Source organism: Podarcis melisellensis (genome assembly GCF_964234715.1).
Source record: "Podarcis melisellensis genome assembly, chromosome: 8".
NCBI classification, from domain to species: domain Eukaryota; kingdom Metazoa; phylum Chordata; class Lepidosauria; order Squamata; family Lacertidae; genus Podarcis; species Podarcis melisellensis.
Window position 1 is genome coordinate 51307189 of NC_138540.1, and position 20067 is coordinate 51327255.

At 41.6% G+C, this 20067-nt stretch overlaps 1 protein-coding gene across 2 annotated transcripts in view; it reads left to right on the forward strand.

Moving 5' to 3' along the window:
• DUS2 (dihydrouridine synthase 2) overlaps nucleotides 1-20067 on the forward strand; it is a 37018-nt gene that overhangs the window by 15552 nt on the left and 1399 nt on the right. The window contains exons 12-13 of one of the 2 annotated variants that reach the window (XR_014170775.1): nucleotides 324-397; nucleotides 953-1409. Coding sequence is in view for 1 of the 2 variants with exons in the window: in XM_081920369.1 (XP_081776495.1) it covers nucleotides 324-397; nucleotides 953-1181 (303 nt within the window). In the remaining variant the exon portion in view is untranslated. Of the gene's footprint in view, nucleotides 1-323; nucleotides 398-952; nucleotides 1987-20067 lie in introns of those variants that run through there. The other variant, XM_081920369.1, reaches the window with a different exon arrangement.

The following is a 20067-nucleotide window of genomic DNA, read 5'->3' on the forward strand; positions in this document are numbered from 1 at the left end:
ACAGGTTTACTTCTTGGTGGTGACATTTGCCCCAACATCAAGTTAAAATATCCTAGCTGCTTGGTGGGCAGGATCTGATGTTTCATGTTGAAGTACCACAGCAATAGACCTATTGAATAAGTTACGTGTATTCAAAGAGAGCTGTGCTGTTGCTCCCATTTACAATTTCACAGTTGCAATTCCAGGGACCTGCCACCTGAGGGCTGCCCTTACCACTTTCCCAAGAGGATATATGACCCTGTAGCCAGAGCCAGCTCACAGGTTTCTTTTTCATTTTATGAAGACAACATGAAATTATCCTTTGATGTCTTGCCTTGTTTTAGGTTGAAAGACCACTAGATAGACTCTTCTGTTCTATTGTCACGGTAGCAGAACAAAAGTACAGATCAACTTTATGGTAAGTCTTTTTGGAGGGTGGCTTTTTTACCCCAAATGGGAGCTGGAGGGTCAGAGGGAACAACATATAATTGTTCATTAGTTTGCATAACCTGTAAATTACAGAAGTGATGCTGGTGTGTAGGCACAGCGATTTCAAATGTTTAAAGAACTTCACATGCTTTAGACTGGTTTAGATGTAGCACACTAAACTACCATTTTGCTTTGCCAGAATGAACTGCAGCAAGCTTTGGGCTTGTTCCGTCCCCTCCGTTACAGCTGTGACGATTTCAGATGCTTTTGATTAATTACAGCTTGCTGTGTTGTCCAAACCCAGGCAGACCGTGGTTAATTGGAATGTAGGAACCTGCTGTATATCAAGTCAGACCATTAGTTGATGTTGCTCAGTATTGCCTACACTGACTGACAGCAACTCTCTGGGGTGTCAATCAGGAGTCTTTTCCAGCCCTACCTTGAGAATTCATCATAGGACATGCAAGTGTCACAGCTGGGGTTGGGCAGCATGTACGTTTCTAAATTGCTCTCTTCCTACCTTACGTTTTGTTCTTTCTTACAGGGAAAAGTCAAAGAAGTTAGCAGAACAAGCTGCAGCCATTGCCTGTTTACGAACCCTTGGCCTCCCAGAAGGGAAGTGGAATGAAGAAGCAAACCATTTGGTTAACAAACGCAAGAGGCAAGACCAGGAACACTTGAACAATGGAGAGCACGGAAATGACCTTGTAGCCAAGGCTGCTTGCAAAAAAACTCATGTTATTCCAGGCACTTCTAACCCCAGTGTTTCTTAAGTGTCGCAATGGTGTGAAAACAGCCATTCTACAACTATGCAGCTTTCTCCACTCGCCCTCTATTTCTTCTGGACGCAGTCCGCTGGAACAGACAACTCTGGATTTTGAATTGCAACATGTATGATATCATTGGCTTCTTTCTGCTCTTCATTTGATGCCTTTGTAGCTTGCAGTTTCATTGAGAAAAGACAAGATTGGCTCTGTGTTGAATTCTCTTTTCCAGTAAATGTATTTGAATGTGGGAAGGGGGAAAGTTAATGTGTGTGTTTAAATAGTCCTGGAGTTTTCCAGTTTGAAATGATCTTCCTACACAGCAGTCTTCAGTCAGTTAGCCAGCTGGTTCTCTCTTTGGGAAGAGCTCAGTGACACAAAGGAGCTCAAGGGCAGTAACCCCAGTGTCGCAGATATATTGAATCTCTTATCTATTTAATACCTGATGTTTGGTTGCAGGCTGGTGAGAATCTTAAGACAGATTTGTAGCTATGGAGGGAAGGTGGTTAGGGTGGAAGTGGATCTTGCTATACATCTTTTCCTTACCTTTTACAGCAGCAGAAGCCAACATGGTGGACCTTGGATGTTGTTGAACTACAGTTCCCATCAGCCCCTTCCAACATGGACAGTGGTTGTGAATGATGGGAGCTGTGGTCATATATGTGGAGGGCAACACATTGGCAACCCTTTTTACAGAATGTATCTTTTTAAGCTATATGAAATTCTGAATTCCAGTTCAAAAAAAGTGTACATCTTGTTATTTGTCTGTCTTCTGTAAGTATCAATTAAAAAGTTGATCCCCTGTCTCCTAAAAGTGGTTTTACGTTAAGTGCTTTCTTATGTTTTGATTATATTCCAGGCCAAAGTGAGATGAGGGGGACAAAAGTAATTATCTGAACCCATTATATTTAGATGATCTCCTTACCTTTTTAGAATAGGCAAGACTATTTGTATACTAGCAACATTCCCTTCATTATCAAAAAACAAAACTTAGGCTTGAGCTGATTCAGTCCCAGATTTCTCCCACAAATGGAATGCGGTTTTGAGACATGGTTAGGAGCTGGGAATGGGGAAATGGTACGTTGCAGAGAAATCATGAGGGCGAATGAATGTTGGGCCACCGAGTGTGTCAAGGATGGGTGGCAGATTTTGCCCCACCAAAAAGCTGTCCTCGAGCACAATTGTGATTCCCAGCAACTGGTATTCAAGTAGGGAGAGTGTTCTTGCACTCCAAGTCCTGCTTGTGGGCTTGATGGCTGCTGTGAAAATAAGATGCTAGACTAGATGAGCTATTGGCTTGATCCAGCAGCCAGACTCTTGTTCTGTAATGCTTTCATTTCTGCCATACAAATGAAGGGCATCCATTCGCTTACATAGGAGAAAGTAAAGCATGGTGATTGGGGACCTTACTGGGTCCTTACTGGTGATTCCCAAAAGAAGGCTCCTGCTCCCCAGCACTCCTGTCTCTGATGATATCTCATTTATTTAGGTTGCAGTAACTGTGGGAGCTACTTAGAACTGAGAGAGATTTCCTTCAATATTTTCTGTTTGCTCTGTTTTTATCTGTTTTTATCTCTTCTGTACCTTGAAAAACAAGATTCCTGTCAACTAAACCAAATGCAGGGGGGGGGTTGTACTCTATGTAAACAGCAGAGGGCAGTGTGGTCCGTAGCTCATGGTCCAGCTGTGTGCTACTGTAGTGCTGACCTTACCGCCTTGGTAATGCTGAACCAGGAGCAGAGGAGGCCACTTTCTGGGTGAGAAGAAGAAGAAGAAGAAGAGTTTGGATTTGATATCCCGCCTTTCACTCCCCTTCAGGAGTCTCAAAGCGGCTAACAATCTCCTTTCCCTTCCTCCCCCACAACAAACACTCTGTGAGGTGAGTGGGGCTGAGAGACTTCACAGAAGTGTGACTGGCCCAAGGTCACCCAGCAGCTGCATGTGGAGGAGCGGAGACGCGAACCCGGTTTCCCAGATTACGTGACTACCGCTCTTAACCACTACACCACACTGGCTCTCAGTATGAGCCCATACTCAACATAAAGGTAAAGGTACCCCTGACCGTACGGGCCAGTCGTGTCCGATTCTAGGGTTGTGCGCCCATCTCACTTAAGAGGCCGGGGGCCAGTGCTGTCCGGAGACACTTCCGGGTCACGTGGCCAGCGTGACGAAGCTGCTCTGGCGAACCAGCACCAGCGCAGCACATGGTAACACCGTTTACCTTCCCGCTATAAAGCGGTACCTATTTATCTACTTGCACTTAGGGGTTCTTTCAAACTGCTAGGTGGGCAGGAGCTGGGACCGAACGACGGGAGCTCACCACGCCGCGGGGATTCGAACCGCCGACCATGCGATCGGCAAGCCCTAGGCACTGAGGTTTTACCCACAGCGCTACCCGTGTGGCTACTGGTATTTCTGCCAAGCTCACCACAGCAGTCACACTTCAGCTTGCAAACAAACAGAAGTCTGGTGCAGCAAAAACGTCAATGATCTGCATATGATTCACGCATGAAAACTAGGTCAACGTCAAATATGCACCATTGATTTAATCTGAGCATTGATTTTGAGGGACTGGGATTTTCTCAGCACAGCATTTGCACTGTCGCTTGTTCCTCTAAGGACTCCCTCTTAACAACGCCATCTGTTACCCAATTTAGGCAGCACAGATCCAAAGGGAGATATCACACCACCACACAAAAAATTATGACTTTCCCACTGAAGCCTTTTGAAAGCATGGTAAGATCCTACCTGTTTGGATTAGCCACTGAGAAGCGTTTTTCCTATCTGGATTGTGTCTTTGAACTCCAATAATGCTTCTTGCTTGCCTAAGTGCAGGAAAGAGGTGTGCATGAGTGTGTAGAAACTTGCCTCCTGCACAAAGGCAAAATTCACATTTTCTTTGCCTACATTTGCTTCAGACCACCGGGTGCATGTGGCCTCCAGGCAGCTGCCCTGAATAGAATGTGGCCTTCTGTCTGGAAAATGTTCTGCACCTTAGTTTTAGAGTTTTGGATTGGCCAGAAATGGTTCGGATGCTGCGTCTCAATTAATTCTGATTTCTTGCCCTAATCTTTGATTTGTGTGTTGTTGTTTTTAAGCATGCAAATCTAAATAAATAAACAAACAAAAGCCAGAAATGGGTGCCCTGTCAAAGATCTCAGTGCAGGAGATGCTTCCATCTCTCCCCTTCTGCATTTGCACACACTGACCATTTGGAATGTGACTCTGAAGAGCTCTTATAAGCCCTTTGGCCTTAGATACTCCTGCATTGGGGACTCCCTTCTCCTGAGGAAATGTCAGTGGAACGATTTTTGGAATGTCCCAGGCTTCAAGCCGAGCCCAGCCCTGGAATGTGGGGCCAAACGCTGCTTGAATAGCGAAACTCCAGCAGGGCAGTTTCAGAGCCACATGGCAGCTCAGCTGCTCTCTGGTTCAGGCTTCAAAAATGCTTGGGTGGTTTTTCTTTCTTTTTCTTTTTTTAACTTACCCACTCTGACCTGCGGGGCAGCGCAGCTTTCAGGAGGCTTTCAGCAGGGCTGCAGTGCCATGAGAAACAGGTGTGAGCTTGTTAAAGGACTTCTCATTCACAAAAGGGTTTTGTCACCAGTTGTGACAACTAAAAGTCACCGGGGGAAAGCAGGTGGCTGGGGTGGGGTGGGGGTAGGGTTAACTGGGGCAGGCGGTGAGGATCGCAGCCAAAAGGACCTTGTTCTGAGCTAGTGGCTGTTGTCTGGCTGGCACCAGCCTCTGATCTCCTGAATACACAACCTCGGTGTGAGCTTGTTATTTGTTGTCGCCCGGCGAAGGCAGAATGCAAAGAATGATAGGTGGTGAGCTCTTCTGGCAAAATCCACTTGAAAGTATAGAATTACAGAATTGTAGAGTCAGAAGGGACTACGAGCGCCATCTAGTCCAATCCCTGCAATACAGATTGCTCCTAGTCCTCATGATTCCCTCCCATCCTCCAATTTGTATGTTTTCCTTTCTTAGGTTTCTTACTTTAACCATAAGGTCCTGGGGCAGTAAAATATGCAATGGTAAAAAGGTCGCAACAAGAAAAGCATTAAAAAAATTAAAAACAATTCCATATATAAACACAGGTAAAAAATAGTTTAAAAACCAGTTCAGTGGTTACATTGGAACCTGCTACACAAAATAGAGAAATAAAAAAATAAGCAATATTGATTATTCAACATAGCAGGCAATTATTGTTTAACTGCAGGGTCGGAGTGAGAGTGGGTGTTGATACCAACAATAATATGCATTTAACGTACCGTATTTTTCGCCCTATAGGACACACTTTTTCCCCTCCAAAAATGAAGGGGAAATGTGTGTGCGTCCTATCGGGCGAATGCAGGCTTTCGCTGAAGCCTGGAGAGCGAGAGGGGTTGGTGCGCACCGACCCCTCTCGCTCTCCAGGCTTCAGGAGAGCCGCAGTGCCAGCCCCACAAGGTCGGGGGACAGCGGGGAGGCATAACGCCGCTATCCCGCTGTCTCCCAATGGGGTTTGGAGGCTGACGGCGGGGAGACGCGTGCTTCTCCCCGCTGCCAGCCCCGCAAGCTCCGGGGACAGCGGGGAGGCGCAGTGCGTCCTATGGGCCGGTGCGTCCTATGGGGCGAAAAATACGGTAACTTTGAAATTTATAAAACAGATACAGAAACTTCAAAACAATCAGCTTGATGCATCAGTGGTATCTGAGCTCTCGAGTATTGTCTTCTTGCGGTTCAGGAGTGTGGACCTGCAGAAGCCTATTGTTGTTTTTCTTGCTTTCTGGGTATAAGAATTGTTTTCATTTATTTATTTGCTACATTCATACTCCAGCTTCAGGTGTTTTTTTTGTTTTGCTAGCGTTGGATCCAGCTTGAAATGGAGGTTCTCCAAAAGGGCGGCTTAGTCAGACAGGCAGAGCGCCTGGAGTTCAAGTAAAACATGCGGCCGAGGCTTAGCCTATTAATAGCCTTCGCTTTAGTGGCGTGTGAACAAAGCAGTGACCTCAGGCTTTATATGACTCTGTGCAAAATCTGTTCAATAAGTCCTAGTGGGAATGTTTTCCTTGCTGTTGTTTCACTCTGGGAAATCTTCAGATTGGCAAGTTGTGACAAGAGAGTTTTTCCTGCTTTGATAACAGGAATAACTCTGAATTTTTTTTTTTGCCCCCCACCTTCTGCCACCCAGAATACATTTGCACACAAGATGTTCTGTGATAAAGTCGAAAAGCAAGCCTGAAAATTACTTTGGAACTCAGTGCTGTAAGAATTGATTATATAAGAAAAGCTGGTTTTTGCAGCCCTTGCATCTGCTGAAAGTCCAGAACCTGCAGGGAAGTGACTATGGGTTCAAATATTCTGCATCCCTCCTTGTCCTCTTTCCTGACTCTTGTGTGTGCCACCATTTCCCCGTATCTGCTTTCCATTCCTCCTACTTTATCATTCTTTGCAAGTTGAGAAAGAAAGGGACTTGCATATAGTTAAAAAGCAGTTATGTTCTGGTGTTTCTTTTTAATGAACACGCCAGCTATCTTTCTCTTACGCTACAATATTCTTACTTTGGCACTCTTGCTTTAAAAAAGCTGACAGAAGTCTTGTAACGTACACTTTTGGCTTCATTCACTAGACCCCTTTGAAAGTCATTGTGTTTTCACATTCATGTATGCAGCTCAACTGAAATTAATCCAGAACTGTGAGGACTCTCTTTTGATTTTTTTTTATAATAATGTTTTTATTTGCTTTTTTCCAAGGTCAAATACATCGTCAGTTATTCAACAAAGGCAGTTTTACAGAAAGAAAAGAAAAAAGGTTATAAGCAAAAAAGAAATCGTACTTTGCAAAACAATTTTTCATGATCTACTGGACTTCCCCACATCTTCCATCCCCTGCATCTTTTTCAATAAAATAAAGTTACAGCAAATTAATACCTTGTTTCCTGTGTTTTTGTACTTTCCTCAATTGTATATTAGGTTTAGGGGAAATATTATTAGTTCACAATTCCAACAGTCCTCAATATAGAAACTTTACCCTAGACTTTAGTCATTTCACAATCAGAACTTAAATTCCAGCAATATCAAAAATTTGGAATCTGAGGCTTGTTGTCTAAAAACTTAACAAATTCTCAACATTCACATAACTTATAATGTTTTTGTAAATAGTCCTTAAATTTTTTCCAGTCCTCTTCCACTGCCTCTTCTCCCAGGTCTCGGATTCTGCCAGTCATTTCGGCCAGTTCCATATAGTCCATCAGCTGCGTATGCCACTCTTCCAGCGTGGGTAGCTCCTGTACCTTCCAATATTTAGCTAAAAGAATTCTTGCTGCTGTAGTTGCATATAAAAAGAAGGTTCTATCCTTCTTTGTCACTCTCTGGCCCACAATGCCCAGGAGGAAGGCCTCTGGTTTCTTAGTAAAGGTATACTTAAATACCTTTTTCAACTCGTTATAAACCATTTCCCAGAATGCCTTCACCTTCGGGCATGTCCACCAGAGGTGAAAGAACGTTCCTTCAGCTTCCTTACACTTCCAACACCTTTTATCAGACAAATGATAAATCTTTGCTAGTTTGACTGGGGTCATGTACCACCTATATATCATTTTCATAATGTTTTCTTTCAAGGCACTACATGCCGTGAATTTCATATCTGTGTTCCATAACCTTTCCCAGTCTTCAAACATGATGTTGTAACCAATGTCTTGAGCCCATTTAATCATAGCTGATTTAACTAACTCATCTTGTGTGTTCCATTTAAGCAGCAAGTTATACATTCTTGAGAGCACTTTCGTCTTAGGTTCAAGTAGTTCTGTCTCTAATTTTGATTTTTCCACCTGGAAACCAATCTTTTTATCTTTTTTAAACATCTCTTGAATTTGGGCATAGAGAAACCAGTCTCGCACCTTGTCCTTTATTTTTTCTAAACTCTGCAGCTTCCAATTATCTCCAACTTTTTCTATTATCTCACAATATTTAGCCCAACCACTCTCCGTGTTAAGTCCTTTGGTGGTCTTCGCCTCCGTTGGTGACAACCACCTCGGCGTCTTATTTTCAAGTAAGTCCTTGTATTTAGTCCAGACATTAAACAAAGCTTTCCTGACAATATGGCTCTTGAATAATTTATGTACCTTTACCTTGTCGTACCACAAATATGCATGCCATCCAAAAGCATTGTTAAACCCTTCCAGATCTAGGACATCAGTGTTTTCTAGTAGAAACCAATCCTTCAGCCAGCAGAAGGATGCTGCCTCATAGTATAACCTTAAGTCCGGCAGGGCAAACCCCCCTCTTTCTTTAGCATCTGTTAGTATTTTAAGTTTTATCCGGGGCCTTTTGCCCTGCCAGACAAATTTCGTAATGTCCTTCTGCCACTTTCCAAAACACTCCACTCTATCCACGATCTGCAGGGTTTGGAACAAGAATAACATCTTTGGCAATACATTCATCTTTACAGCTGCAATTCTTCCCAACAAGGTAAGTTTTAATCTTGACCAGATTTCTAAATCCTTTTTAATTTCAATCCAGCATTTTTCATAATTATCTTTAAATAAGTTCAAATTTTTCCCCGTCAAGTTCACCCCCAGGTATTTCACTTTTTTAGCCACCGTTAACTCCGTTTCTTTCTGAAACTCATCTATTTCTAAAGAAGTCAGATTTTTCGCCAAAACCTTTGTTTTTTGTTTGTTCAACTTGAATCCTGCCACCTGACCAAACTCATAAATTAATTCTAAAGCTCTTTTAGTACTAGATTCTGGCTCCTGTAGTGTTAAAACCAAATCATCTGCAAAGGCCTTCAACTTGTATTGTTTACCTCCGACCTGTATTCCTTGTACCACCCGATCCTTCCTAATCAAGTTCAGCAATACCTCCAGGACCGAAATAAATAGCAGGGGTGATAGGGGGCACCCCTGTCGTGTTCCTTTTTCAATTCTGAACTCTTCTGTCACCACATTATTCACTATCAATTTAGCTTTTTGCTCTGAATAGATTGCTTCTATACCATTTTGAAACGCCCCTCCCACTCCCATCCCTTCCAAATTTCTCTTCATAAATTTCCAAGATATATTGTCAAAGGCCTTCTCTGCATCTATAAAAATTAATACAGCTCTTGTGTTCATATTTGTCTGCAATAGCTCCAAAACATCTATAATGTTCCTAGTGTTGTCAGACAAATGTCTACCAGGGAGAAAGCCTGCTTGGTCTTTATGAATTACTTCATTCAGAACTTTTTTAAATCTACTTGCCAGAATGTCAGCAAAAATTTTGTAATCCACATTCAGGAGTGAAATAGGACGATAATTCTTGAGTTGAGTCTTTTCAGATTCCAATTTTGGTATCAAAGTGATGAATGCTTCTTTCCACGATTCCGGAGCCCCCTTCCCCTCCATAATTTGGTTACACACCTCCACTAATGGTTGAATCAAATAATCTTTTAAAACCTTATAATATTTGGAGGTGAGTCCATCTGGGCCTGGGGATTTCCCCAATTGCATGTTCTGAATGGCACTTTCTATTTCCTGCTGTGTTATTCTGTAATTCAGGGTTGTTTGTTTGTCTTGGGATAATTTTTTCAATCCATTACTTTTTAAAAATTGAATAATCTCCTCCTCCGCCTGTGGACCTTGAGTAAACAGTTTTTTGAAATATCTCTGGAAACACTTTCTAATTTCTTCTGGTTTCTGAATACTTTCTCCATCAACCTCCAAGTTGGTAATAGAATTCAATTTGTGTCTCTTTTTCAGCTGCCATGCTAATAGTTTTCCACATTTGTTTGCTGATTCAAAAGATCTTTGTTTCATTTGTTTAATTTTCCATTCTACTTCTTGATTTATCAATTTGGCGTATTGTGCTTGATGGAACTTAATTTCTCTTAACACTTCTTTTGACTTTGGGTTAAGTCTAAGTCTTTTTTCACCCTCTCGTATCTTCTCTAAAATCTTATCTCTTTTCCCATTCCAGAGTTTTTTCTTAATAGAATTTTGTTGAATCAGAAACCCCCTCATTACAGCTTTGCTTGCGTCCCAGATTGTTCTCTTGTCCACCGGGGTATTCATATTGATTTCAAAATAATCCTTCAACGTTTTTTGGGCCTTCTTCACAATCTCCTGATCTCTAAACAAAGTGTCATTCATTCTCCATCTGAAGGATCCAGCTGGCACAAGTCTCAGATCCATTTTCAATGCGTTATGGTCGGAGCAAGTTTTAGGGCAGATCTCTATTTTTTTTGTCTTAGGGGCCAGCCCTCTAGTTATCCAAATTTGGTCAATTCTTGTCCATGATAGGTGAGCCTCAGAAAAGAAAGTCCCTTCTTTACCTAGTGGGTTTTTGGTCCTCCAAATGTCGATCAAGTCCATATTGTCTGTCAGTTCAAAAAAAGATTTAGGTAGTCTGCCATCTTTAGTCAGATTTTGGTTTTGTGACTTGTCCATATGTGTAGAGACGACTCCATTCATATCTCCCATCAAAATGATGTTGGTGTAGTCTATATGATCCAACATTATCTCATGCAGCTTTTTATAAAATTCCGATTTCCCCTCATTTGGTGCATATACTCCTACTATCAGAAATTTTTCTCCTTGTGTTTGGATTTCAATCGCCAAAATTCTTCCTTGTTCATCTTTGAATATCAACTTTGGTGCTAGGTTCTCTTTTGCATAAATCACTACTCCTCTTTTCTTAACTTTGTCTGAGGAAACAAATTCTTGGCCTAATCTTTTGTTAATTAAAACTCTCCTATGGAGCCTAGTCACATGTGTTTCTTGTAGGCATATGATGTCCAATTGTTCCTTTCTCAATATGTGAAAAATCTTTTTCCTTTTCTCAGGGGAATTTGCACCATGAATGTTCCAGCTAAATAGCTGCAGAGACATCTTGAATCAAATTGTTAGCCAGTAGGAGTGTCTTTCTTGCCGTCAAGATCTGGAGGTATTGCACCAGGCGGAGGTGGTGGCCAAGCACCTGCTACTCCTTTCCGAAGGTCCTCCCCGTAGTCGTTCAAAAATTTTTCTTGGTCTTCTGCTGATCTAATTCTCACTTTTTTCCCTTTGATTCTGAAAGATAGTCCTTGAGGGAATTCCCACCTATAAGGGATTGTGTTGTTTCTCAGTAGGCTTGCGAGGTCTTTATATACAATTCTTAAATCCAACAGCTGTTTCGGTATGTCTCTGAAGATTTCTGCAGTCCTTCCCTGAATCACCAATGTGTTTTTAAAATGAAGGCCGAGTATATTATCTTTTTCTTGCTTAGATCTCAAAATGACCAAGCAATCTCTTGGTTTGTCCTTCTTTGCTACTCTTCCCAGCCTGAAAGCGGTGACAATTTTAAAGTCCTTGTCTTCTGCAATACCCCAGAACTTTGATATTTCTGCCGTCAAGTAGCTGATCAAATCTTCTTTCTCAAGTTCTGGTATATTCCTGATCCTAAGGTTGCTTTCCCGATTTTTCAGTTCTGCCATGGACAGGTAGGCTTGCTGTTCATTAAGCTGTCTGCTCAGTGGTCTTACTTCTCCTCTTACTTCCTCTATCCTCTTTTTGTTTTGGTCTGCCTTTAAATTTGCTTCTTCAGCTAATTTACGATTTTCTGCTGTTGTTGATTGCAAATTTCCAATGGCCTCTAAATTTTTAGAAACTTGGTCAGTCAGTTTGTTAATTGTGGCTGTCACCTGATCAAACTTAGAGGCCTGCTCATCTGCCTTTTTATTTAACGCTGCCAGCTGTTCCAAAATTTCCTTAGATACAGGATCTAGTCCTCCTGCAGCCATGTCCCGAAAAGCTGGCTGTTTAGTTTCTCCTTCTTGCAGACCTGTAACTATTGGAACTGATGATCTGCGAGGCTGCACCGGCAAAGTTGTTTGTACTAGCTCAGATTGTTTTGCTTTTTTGGCAGCTCTTGTTTTTGCGGCACCACTCATTCCACAGCTGTCCATGTGGCAAGGTCAAATTGTAAATCCCATGGGAAAGACAAACCGAAAGGAAAACATCCAGGTAGAAGCTTTACAAAAACAACCTGCAGTTCCCAGAGACTAAATATTCCACAATCCAGTAGGGGGAGCTCCCCAAGAGTTAAGAAAAAAAAAAAGTGAAAAGTTTCCACCATTAAATTCCCCACTTTAAAATTTCCAAGAAATTCCAAAAGTAAAAAAAAGAACCAAAAACCAAGGGGTAGAACCTTCAAAAGTTCATTTTAACTAGCAGAGAGTAAGTGTTCTTTACAGTGGTGCATGCAACAGTTCCTTATTTGTAACCACAAAAGTAGCCCCAATGTATCTTTAAAGTTATACAGTTACCGCAGTCTGATGATTTTTGTATCCAGACAGCCCGAGAGCTGGGTTTTGAAACTTTGTAATCCACACAAAAGGGAAAGGAAGAGGTTGCTGTCTATATCCTCTTGTAAGAAGAAAGTTCTCAACTTTTCTTAACTTTTCATGCACTTTAATCCGAATTTGCAAGGTATACTCCAACTTCTTAAAAGTCCCTCTCAGCGCTTCAGATTTATAGCTCTTTGCTTGGTGTTTAAACAGAGCCGGAAGACGGACTTCCTTTTTAACGTCTCCCGCTTTCAGCCAAATTTCAGAAATTTAGAGTCCCAAATCTCAAAGATCTTACTCACGAGTAAGTTGATTCCAATCGAATGTTCAAGGAAGAAAGGTCAGCGCTCATCAGCAGCAGCCGCGCGGCTTCACTCCCGCGGAAAGAGCGATGAACTCACAGCACCGCTACCCCCTCCACGTTCCGGAGCCCCTTACGGGGTCCCTTCTTCGTTTCCGAGGTCGCTCTTGGTGCCCGCCGAGTCCCACGACCACAGGCTCACTCTACCTGTGGTTTTTCTTAACGGGTCTCCGCTTTGCCGTAGCGGACGACCCTTTTCCGCGGAGCCCCTCTTCACAGCGCGAAGAGGACCGCCATTGCTGTTTCGCTCCGCCTCCGGAAGCTTTTGAGAGAGGAACCGTGTGTGTTTAGATTGTCAGAATGGTACTGAGTCTCCTCAGGGGTTTTGCCTGTTTGTTGCTGAGTTTATAGAGAGCCATGGCAGCACTGCACACACACACCCTCCAGTGAATTAAGCCCTGTGGGTCTTGTCACCAATGGGAAGGTAATTTCAGTTTGTTGTGCTGTTGTGACCTGGGTATAATGCCAGCTTTTAAACTTTTACAAAATGGTGCAGGTGAGAAGGGAATAAAAGTTCAGAGATGATGAGCAGAATTGCAGACACCTGGAAGGAGGTAGTTTATTCATTTGAGAGCTGCTTGGGCGTTTCATGTAAGCCTTTAGCAAGAGCCAAAAAACTCTTGCCATGTGGCTCTTTGCCTGTGCCAAGAGATTTGGGGGGGGGAGTTGATGCTGTGGCACCAAGATTTTAAGTGCCAACTCAACATCATATTGATCCTGGATCTATGAAATGGATGGCACTGTGTTTTCAGGACGGGGGTGTTTCTGGCCCCCTTGCTGTGAGTGGATGGATCGCACAGGGCAAGGAAGCATCTATGTAACCTAACGGCTCCATTCTTCTTTTTGCGTGACCTCTGGCATTATGAGGTTTTGTATTTTTGCAGAAATTGTCTTGTTTCTTTGTAATGAGGATGGAGTGATTTGTTTGCTGGTGTTTTGTTGTATTTTATGTGAAATGGGTTGTTGAAATGTGCTTACAAGAATTCTTTTTTTTTTTTTCATGCATACTTTTTATTAATTTGTACAAATCAAAATACAAATCAAACTATATCAACACTCTTAATGTTTTACAAAGAAAATAAGAAAGGACTTCCTTCTGCTGTTCCACGAATCGTCCATAATAACAAAAAAAGTGAATCCGCATTCTTTTGTGTGTAGTGCCATGAGTCGTTCTCATTCTTCCGTGTTCCATAGGCATTACCCTTAGCTTTTTACAGAGCACCTTTGAAACCAACTAGTGTTATCTGTTCATCAGTTAAGCTTTCCAGATATTCCGTAAAACTTTCCCAATCTTTGACAAACCTCTGATCTTTTTTATATCTAACTTTTCCTGACATCCTGTCCATCTCCACATAATCTAGTAGTTTAGCTCTCCATTCCTCTATAGTCGGCAAACTCTCTTGTTTCCAGTTTTTGGCAATCAACACCCTTGCAGCCGTTATGGCGTATTGAAACAGTTTGTAATCCTTCTTTTTTATCTCCTTTCCTACCAGACCTAGTAAGAACGCCTCTGGTCTTTTTGCGAAGGTGTACCTTAACATTTTCTTTAATTCATTATATATGCTTTCCCAGAACTCTTTGACCTTTTGGCATTCCCACCACATGTGGTAGAAAGTCCCTTCCCTTTCTTTACACTTCCAACATTTGTTGCAAGATCCGTACATCCTGGCTAATTTTACCGGAGTCAAATACCAGCGGTAAAACATTTTCATTAGGTTCTCTTTTAATGACACACAGGCCGTGAAATTAAGGTGGTATTTCCAAAGTTTTTCCCACTCTTCAAAGTAGATGTTACGGCCAAAATCTTTAGCCCAGTGTATCATTACCGCCTTAACTTCCTCGTCGCCTAAGTTCCAATCTAATAGTTGTTTATACATTTTGGATAGAGTTTTTATGTTATTCTCCAAAATCTCAGATTGGAATCTAGACTTTTTGTCGGCATATCCTTTATCTTTAACGTCTTTCTTAAACATATCGTTTATCTGGTGATAATGTAGCCAGTCATATACTTGGGGTTTGACCTGCTCATACGGCCTCATTTTCCACTTTCCTTCCGCCTTCATTAGGAGTTGTTCGTAGGTTGCCCAGTTGGCTCTCATGTTAGTCTTTTTAACCGACATAACCTCTAGTGGAGACAGCCATTGGGGTGTTTTGGGTTCTAATACATCCTTGTATCTTTCCCAGACCTCCAACAGGGGACCTCTGAATATATGGTTCCCAAATCCCTTGTGTCCTTTCTTCCTCCCATGCCACAAATAGGCATGCCACCCTGATCGGTTATCGTGGCCCTCTAGGTCTAACACTTCCGGTTCTTCCAGTTTTATCCATGTTTTAACCCAGCATAGGCAGGATGCCTCGTAATATAATTTTAGGTCTGGGAGAGCGAAGCCTCCCCTCTCTTTTATGTCCGTTAATAATTTAAATTTTACTCTCGGCTTCCTCCCCTGCCAGATGTATCTAGAAATTTCCTTATGCCAGGTTTTAAATATCTTTATGCCTTTAATGATCGGGATATTTTGAAAAAGAAATAGAATTCTTGGCAGTACCGACATTTTAATTGTAGCTATTCTTCCCCAGAATAGCAATTTGAGCCGACCCCACGTTTCTATGTCTTTCCTGACCCCTTTCCATACGGTTTCATAATTATTTTTGAATAAGTCTATATTTTTTGGTGTTATCCATACCCCTAAATATTTTAGCTTTTTTGTCACTTCTATTTCTGTTTCTCTTTGTAATTCCTCCAATTTGTCTAATTGCATATTCTTAGCTATTATTTTTGTTTTCCTTTTGTTTAATTTGAAGCCCGCTACTTCCCCAAATTGGTCGAATTCTCTAAGTACCTCTTTTGTTGAATCCAGTGGGTCTTCCATTGTTACCACCAGATCGTCTGCGAAGGCTTTAGTTTTGTGTTCGTGGTGGCCGACCCTGATTCCTTTTATTCCTTTGTTATCTCTGATGGAGTTTAGTAGTATTTCTAATATCGTTATAAATAACAGTGGGGACAGTGGGCATCCCTGTCTTGTTCCTTTAGTTACTGTTATTTCTTCCGTCTCCACATTGTTTATCAACAGTTTTGCCCTTTGTTCCGTGTAAATTGCTTTTATCCCGTTATAAAATTCAGTACCTACTTCCATGTATTCCAGTTGTCTCAGCAAAAATTCCCAATTTACATTGTCGAACGCCTTCTCAGCGTCCACAAATAACAATATACCTTGTTTGTCACATCTTTCTGTTAAGTATTCTATTATATTAATAATATTTCTTATGTTATCTTTCATTTGCCTACCCGGCAAAAAGCCGGCTTGGTCTCTGTGGATATTTTTTACTAAGATGGCCTTGTATCTTTTTGCTAGGACTCCCGCAAAGATCTTATAATCTATATTTAGTAGGGAAATAGGTCTGTAGTTTTTAATTTGTTCTAAGTCTGAATCTTGTTTTGGGATTAGTGTAATCAACGCCTCCTTCCACGTCTCCGGTATTTCTCTTTCGTTAAGAATGTTATTCATTACTTCTTGTAGTGGTGCCAGTAGAACCGGTGCCATTTCTTTGTAATATCTACTACTAAACCCATCTGGGCCTGGGGCTTTCCCATTTTTTAAATCTGTTATTATTGCTTTAATTTCCTCTATCTCAATTGGGGCATTTAATTTCTCTTTATCTGCTGGGGGGATCTTATTAATATTCTTAGACTTTAAGTATCTCTCTATTTTTCTAGTCTTGTTCTTTCCGGTGTTTCTAAAGAGCTCTCCATAGAAATCCAAAAAGGCTCTCCTTATTTCCTTGGGTTTATTTATCTCTTCTCCTTCCACCACTATCCTGTTTATCGTATTCTGTTCCTTCCTTTTTTTTAATTGCCAGGATAGTAGCTTTCCCGTTTTGTTGGCATGTTCGAAGTTCCTCTGTCTCAGTCTTTTGATTTTCCATTCTATCTCTCTATTTACCAGCATTGTGTATTGTGATTGTAAGATTTTTATGTTCTCTTTTATCTTCTTATTTTTTGGGTTTTGAGTTAGTTTCTGCTCGTTCTCTGCTAGTTGTTGTATAATTTCTTTTTTCCCTTTTTCTCTCTTTTTGTTCTTAATTGCGCTCTGCTGGATAAAAAAACCCCGCATCACCGCCTTACCTGCGTCCCACACCACCTTCAATTTTGTGTTGTTTCCTAAGTTATCCTCGAAATATTCTTTTAATCTGGTTTGGGCTTTTTCTACTACCTCTTGATCGTCCAGTAAATAATCTTTAAGTTTCCATCTATTTGATCTGCTTTCCTGCCCTCTTAATTCCATAATTAATGGGTTGTGGTCTGAAATTGTTCTGACCTGAATCTCCACCCGTACCGCTCTAGTAGTTATCTCTTTCGAAATCCACATCTGATCCAATCTTGATGATGAATCGTTAGGTTCCGAGTGGAAGGTATATTGTTTTTCCATGGGATGATTGAATCTCCAAATGTCTACCAAGTTGCAATTTTGAATAAGGGAGAAAAACGTTCTGGGTAGCTTCCCTTCTCTACCCTTTGTTTCCCTCAATCTGTCCATTTCTAACGACATCACTCCATTCATGTCTCCCAGTAGTATAATTTTCTCATCAGCGTAGTCATACAGCTTTTCTTCCAATCTCCCGTAAAATTCTGACTTATTATCATTAGGCGCATATATTCCCACTATTATTATCTTTTCTCCCTGCCAATTTATTTTCACTGCTATTATCCTTCCTTCCTCGTCTTTAAATAACTGTTTCGCTTCAATTTGTTTTTTTATATAAATCACCACCCCCCTTTTTTTCTTCTGGTCTAAGGATACATACTCATTCCCCAATCTTTGATTAATCAGAATCCTTTTGTGCTTTCTCGCAATATGTGTCTCTTGGAGACAGATAACATCCAGACTTTCCTTCTTCAAAATATGTTCAATTCGGTTCCTCTTTCCCTTATCATTCATCCCATTAACATTCCAACTGTATACCTTTAACACCATTGTGATTTAATTTGTAGGAAAAAACAGGAAAAAAAAAAAAAAACAGCTGTGATTTCCTTTTAACCTTCCTCTTACGTTTCCTCCCCCGTCCCTCCTCCCTCTCCCTCCTCCCCCCCCGAGCTTCCCGTCTCCCCCTCCAGCACTCCTTCCGATCCTATTCCTCCGTCTTTACCCTTTTCCCTTTGCGGTTTTAGTTCTTTGTATTTCCTTAAGAATTTATCTGTTTCTCCTGGATTTGTCAATTTTTGTCTCTTACTCCTGTATGTAAAGGAAATGCCTTCAGGAAACTCCCATTTGAACTCGATGTTATTTCTTTTGAGTATCTGTACCAGTTCTTTGTAGGAATCTCTACGTTTTAAAAGCCTGACAGGAATGTCTTTAAAAATTATTATGTTATTCCCTTCAATGTTTAATCTTTTCTCTCTGTTTTTAGAGAGAATTCTGTTTCTTATTTCCCTGTCTTTGAATATTATCAGGCAATCTCCTACAAATTTTTTGTTCCCTGGAGGCTTAGTTTTCAGTCTAAAGGCCGATTGCACTGCCCTTCCTACCTCTTCTGGTGCTATTTCCAACCAAAGGGCTAATTCTATTATTAGTTTCTCTTTTACATTTTCTCCCTGGACTTCGGGTATACCTCTCATCCTAAGGTTAGCCTCCCTCTGCCTAAGTTCATTCAAAGCAATCCAATCTTTCATATCCTCTTGACTCTTGTTCAAATCCAGTATCTCAGCTTTAATTTTTTCCTCCTCACGTCTTACTTCCTTTAGTTCTGCTCTTGTCTTTTTCATACCTTCCTCCACTGTCTGTGTCCTCCTGAATACCTCCTTAAGTTGACTCTTCAGTTCATTAACCGTTTCGTCTAGCTTCTTATCTACATCCCCAATTCTATGCTCTACTTGTTCCAACTTACATTCTACATTTTTCTCGCTCTCCCTTATCTCCGCAAACATTCTTAATATCTCTGCTCTGAACTCCCCTTCCTGCTTTGATCCCTTTCTGTCCCCTGGTGTTCCCCCTTCTGGTCTTTTCCCTGTGTTTGACATTCTTTGTTTTATCAGATGTTGAGTACTCCCAGCAATATAATTATAGCACTTCTGACCAGGTTTCTATTTCCTAGTTAACCCAGTCCCCTGTTTTGACAGTCTTTTCCAACAGTCTTTCAATTACACAATGATCTGTTATTTCCTTTTTTACCGTATTGTAACTTTGAGGTATCGGAGAGAGTCCTATAGTTTTAGAGTTCAGGAGTTTAAAAGTTCTTATGTCCACACTGTAATGTATGCTTACAAACAGCACCAACATTCAGGGCTTTGAAAGCTCTTATGTCCGCAGGGTGATGTGTGCTTTCAAACAGCACCGTATAGTCTTGTAAAAATTGTGTTAAGGAAGTTTGTTTTCCAGATAATGGATGGGAGGTCTACACCGTCAGAGTCTCCCAGAGGGTTCGCTCAGAGTCTCCACTCCGTTTTTTCCTGGAGTTTGGGAAAAAGGAGAGAAAGAAGAGAAAAGGAAGGGGGGAGGGGGGGAGGGGGGGTACAGAGATGCTGGGGAAGCGGTAACCGAAAGTGAAAAGTAAGGTCAGGGTAGGAATAAAAATTCCCAGGCGTTATAAACACTTTGTCCGCTAGATGGCGCTCTCTGTTGCTGAAGGCGGGCTTTCGGTGTAAATTAGCCAAAGAGTCCGTCAGCGTCCGGTAATATTTGTTTCCCAAATGTTGAGCAGGCAGCAAAAAGTTAAGAACGGAGATGTACCCAACTCTTCGCTATAGTGCCAAGAGATAGACTGGAGCACAGCCACACAGTTTTTTAGATCAGGTTAGTCCATTTTGTAAAGTTGTAAATTAATCCCCGGTACGTTTTATTCTCCTTAATGGCGCCGCCAGTGCTTCTCTTCCGCTTTCCGCAAAGCGGTGAGGATGGCGTTTTCCGGCGTCCCTTCGTTTTTACAGATGGCTCTAATTTAATAACTTCGTCCTCTGTTCCCTGTTGAAACCCCCCTTTTTCTATAGGGGGTCGGATGGTTTCTAGCGTAAAGTCTTTCAGGGAAACAAAGTAATCACCAGTGGTGGCTCAATACACTTGCCTTGCTCTGCTGCTCTCTGCGTAGCCGCCGATCCCTGGTAACGGCAGAACCTCTAAAATTCCCTCCTTGCTCACTCCGGGTTTTTTTTTTTTCAAAATAGTTTGGCCTTCACGTTTAACCATCCCCGGGTTTCTTACTCACTGAAACGGTGCGCAAATCGCCAGCGGGGTCTGGGCTGTCCGTTGCTCGGGG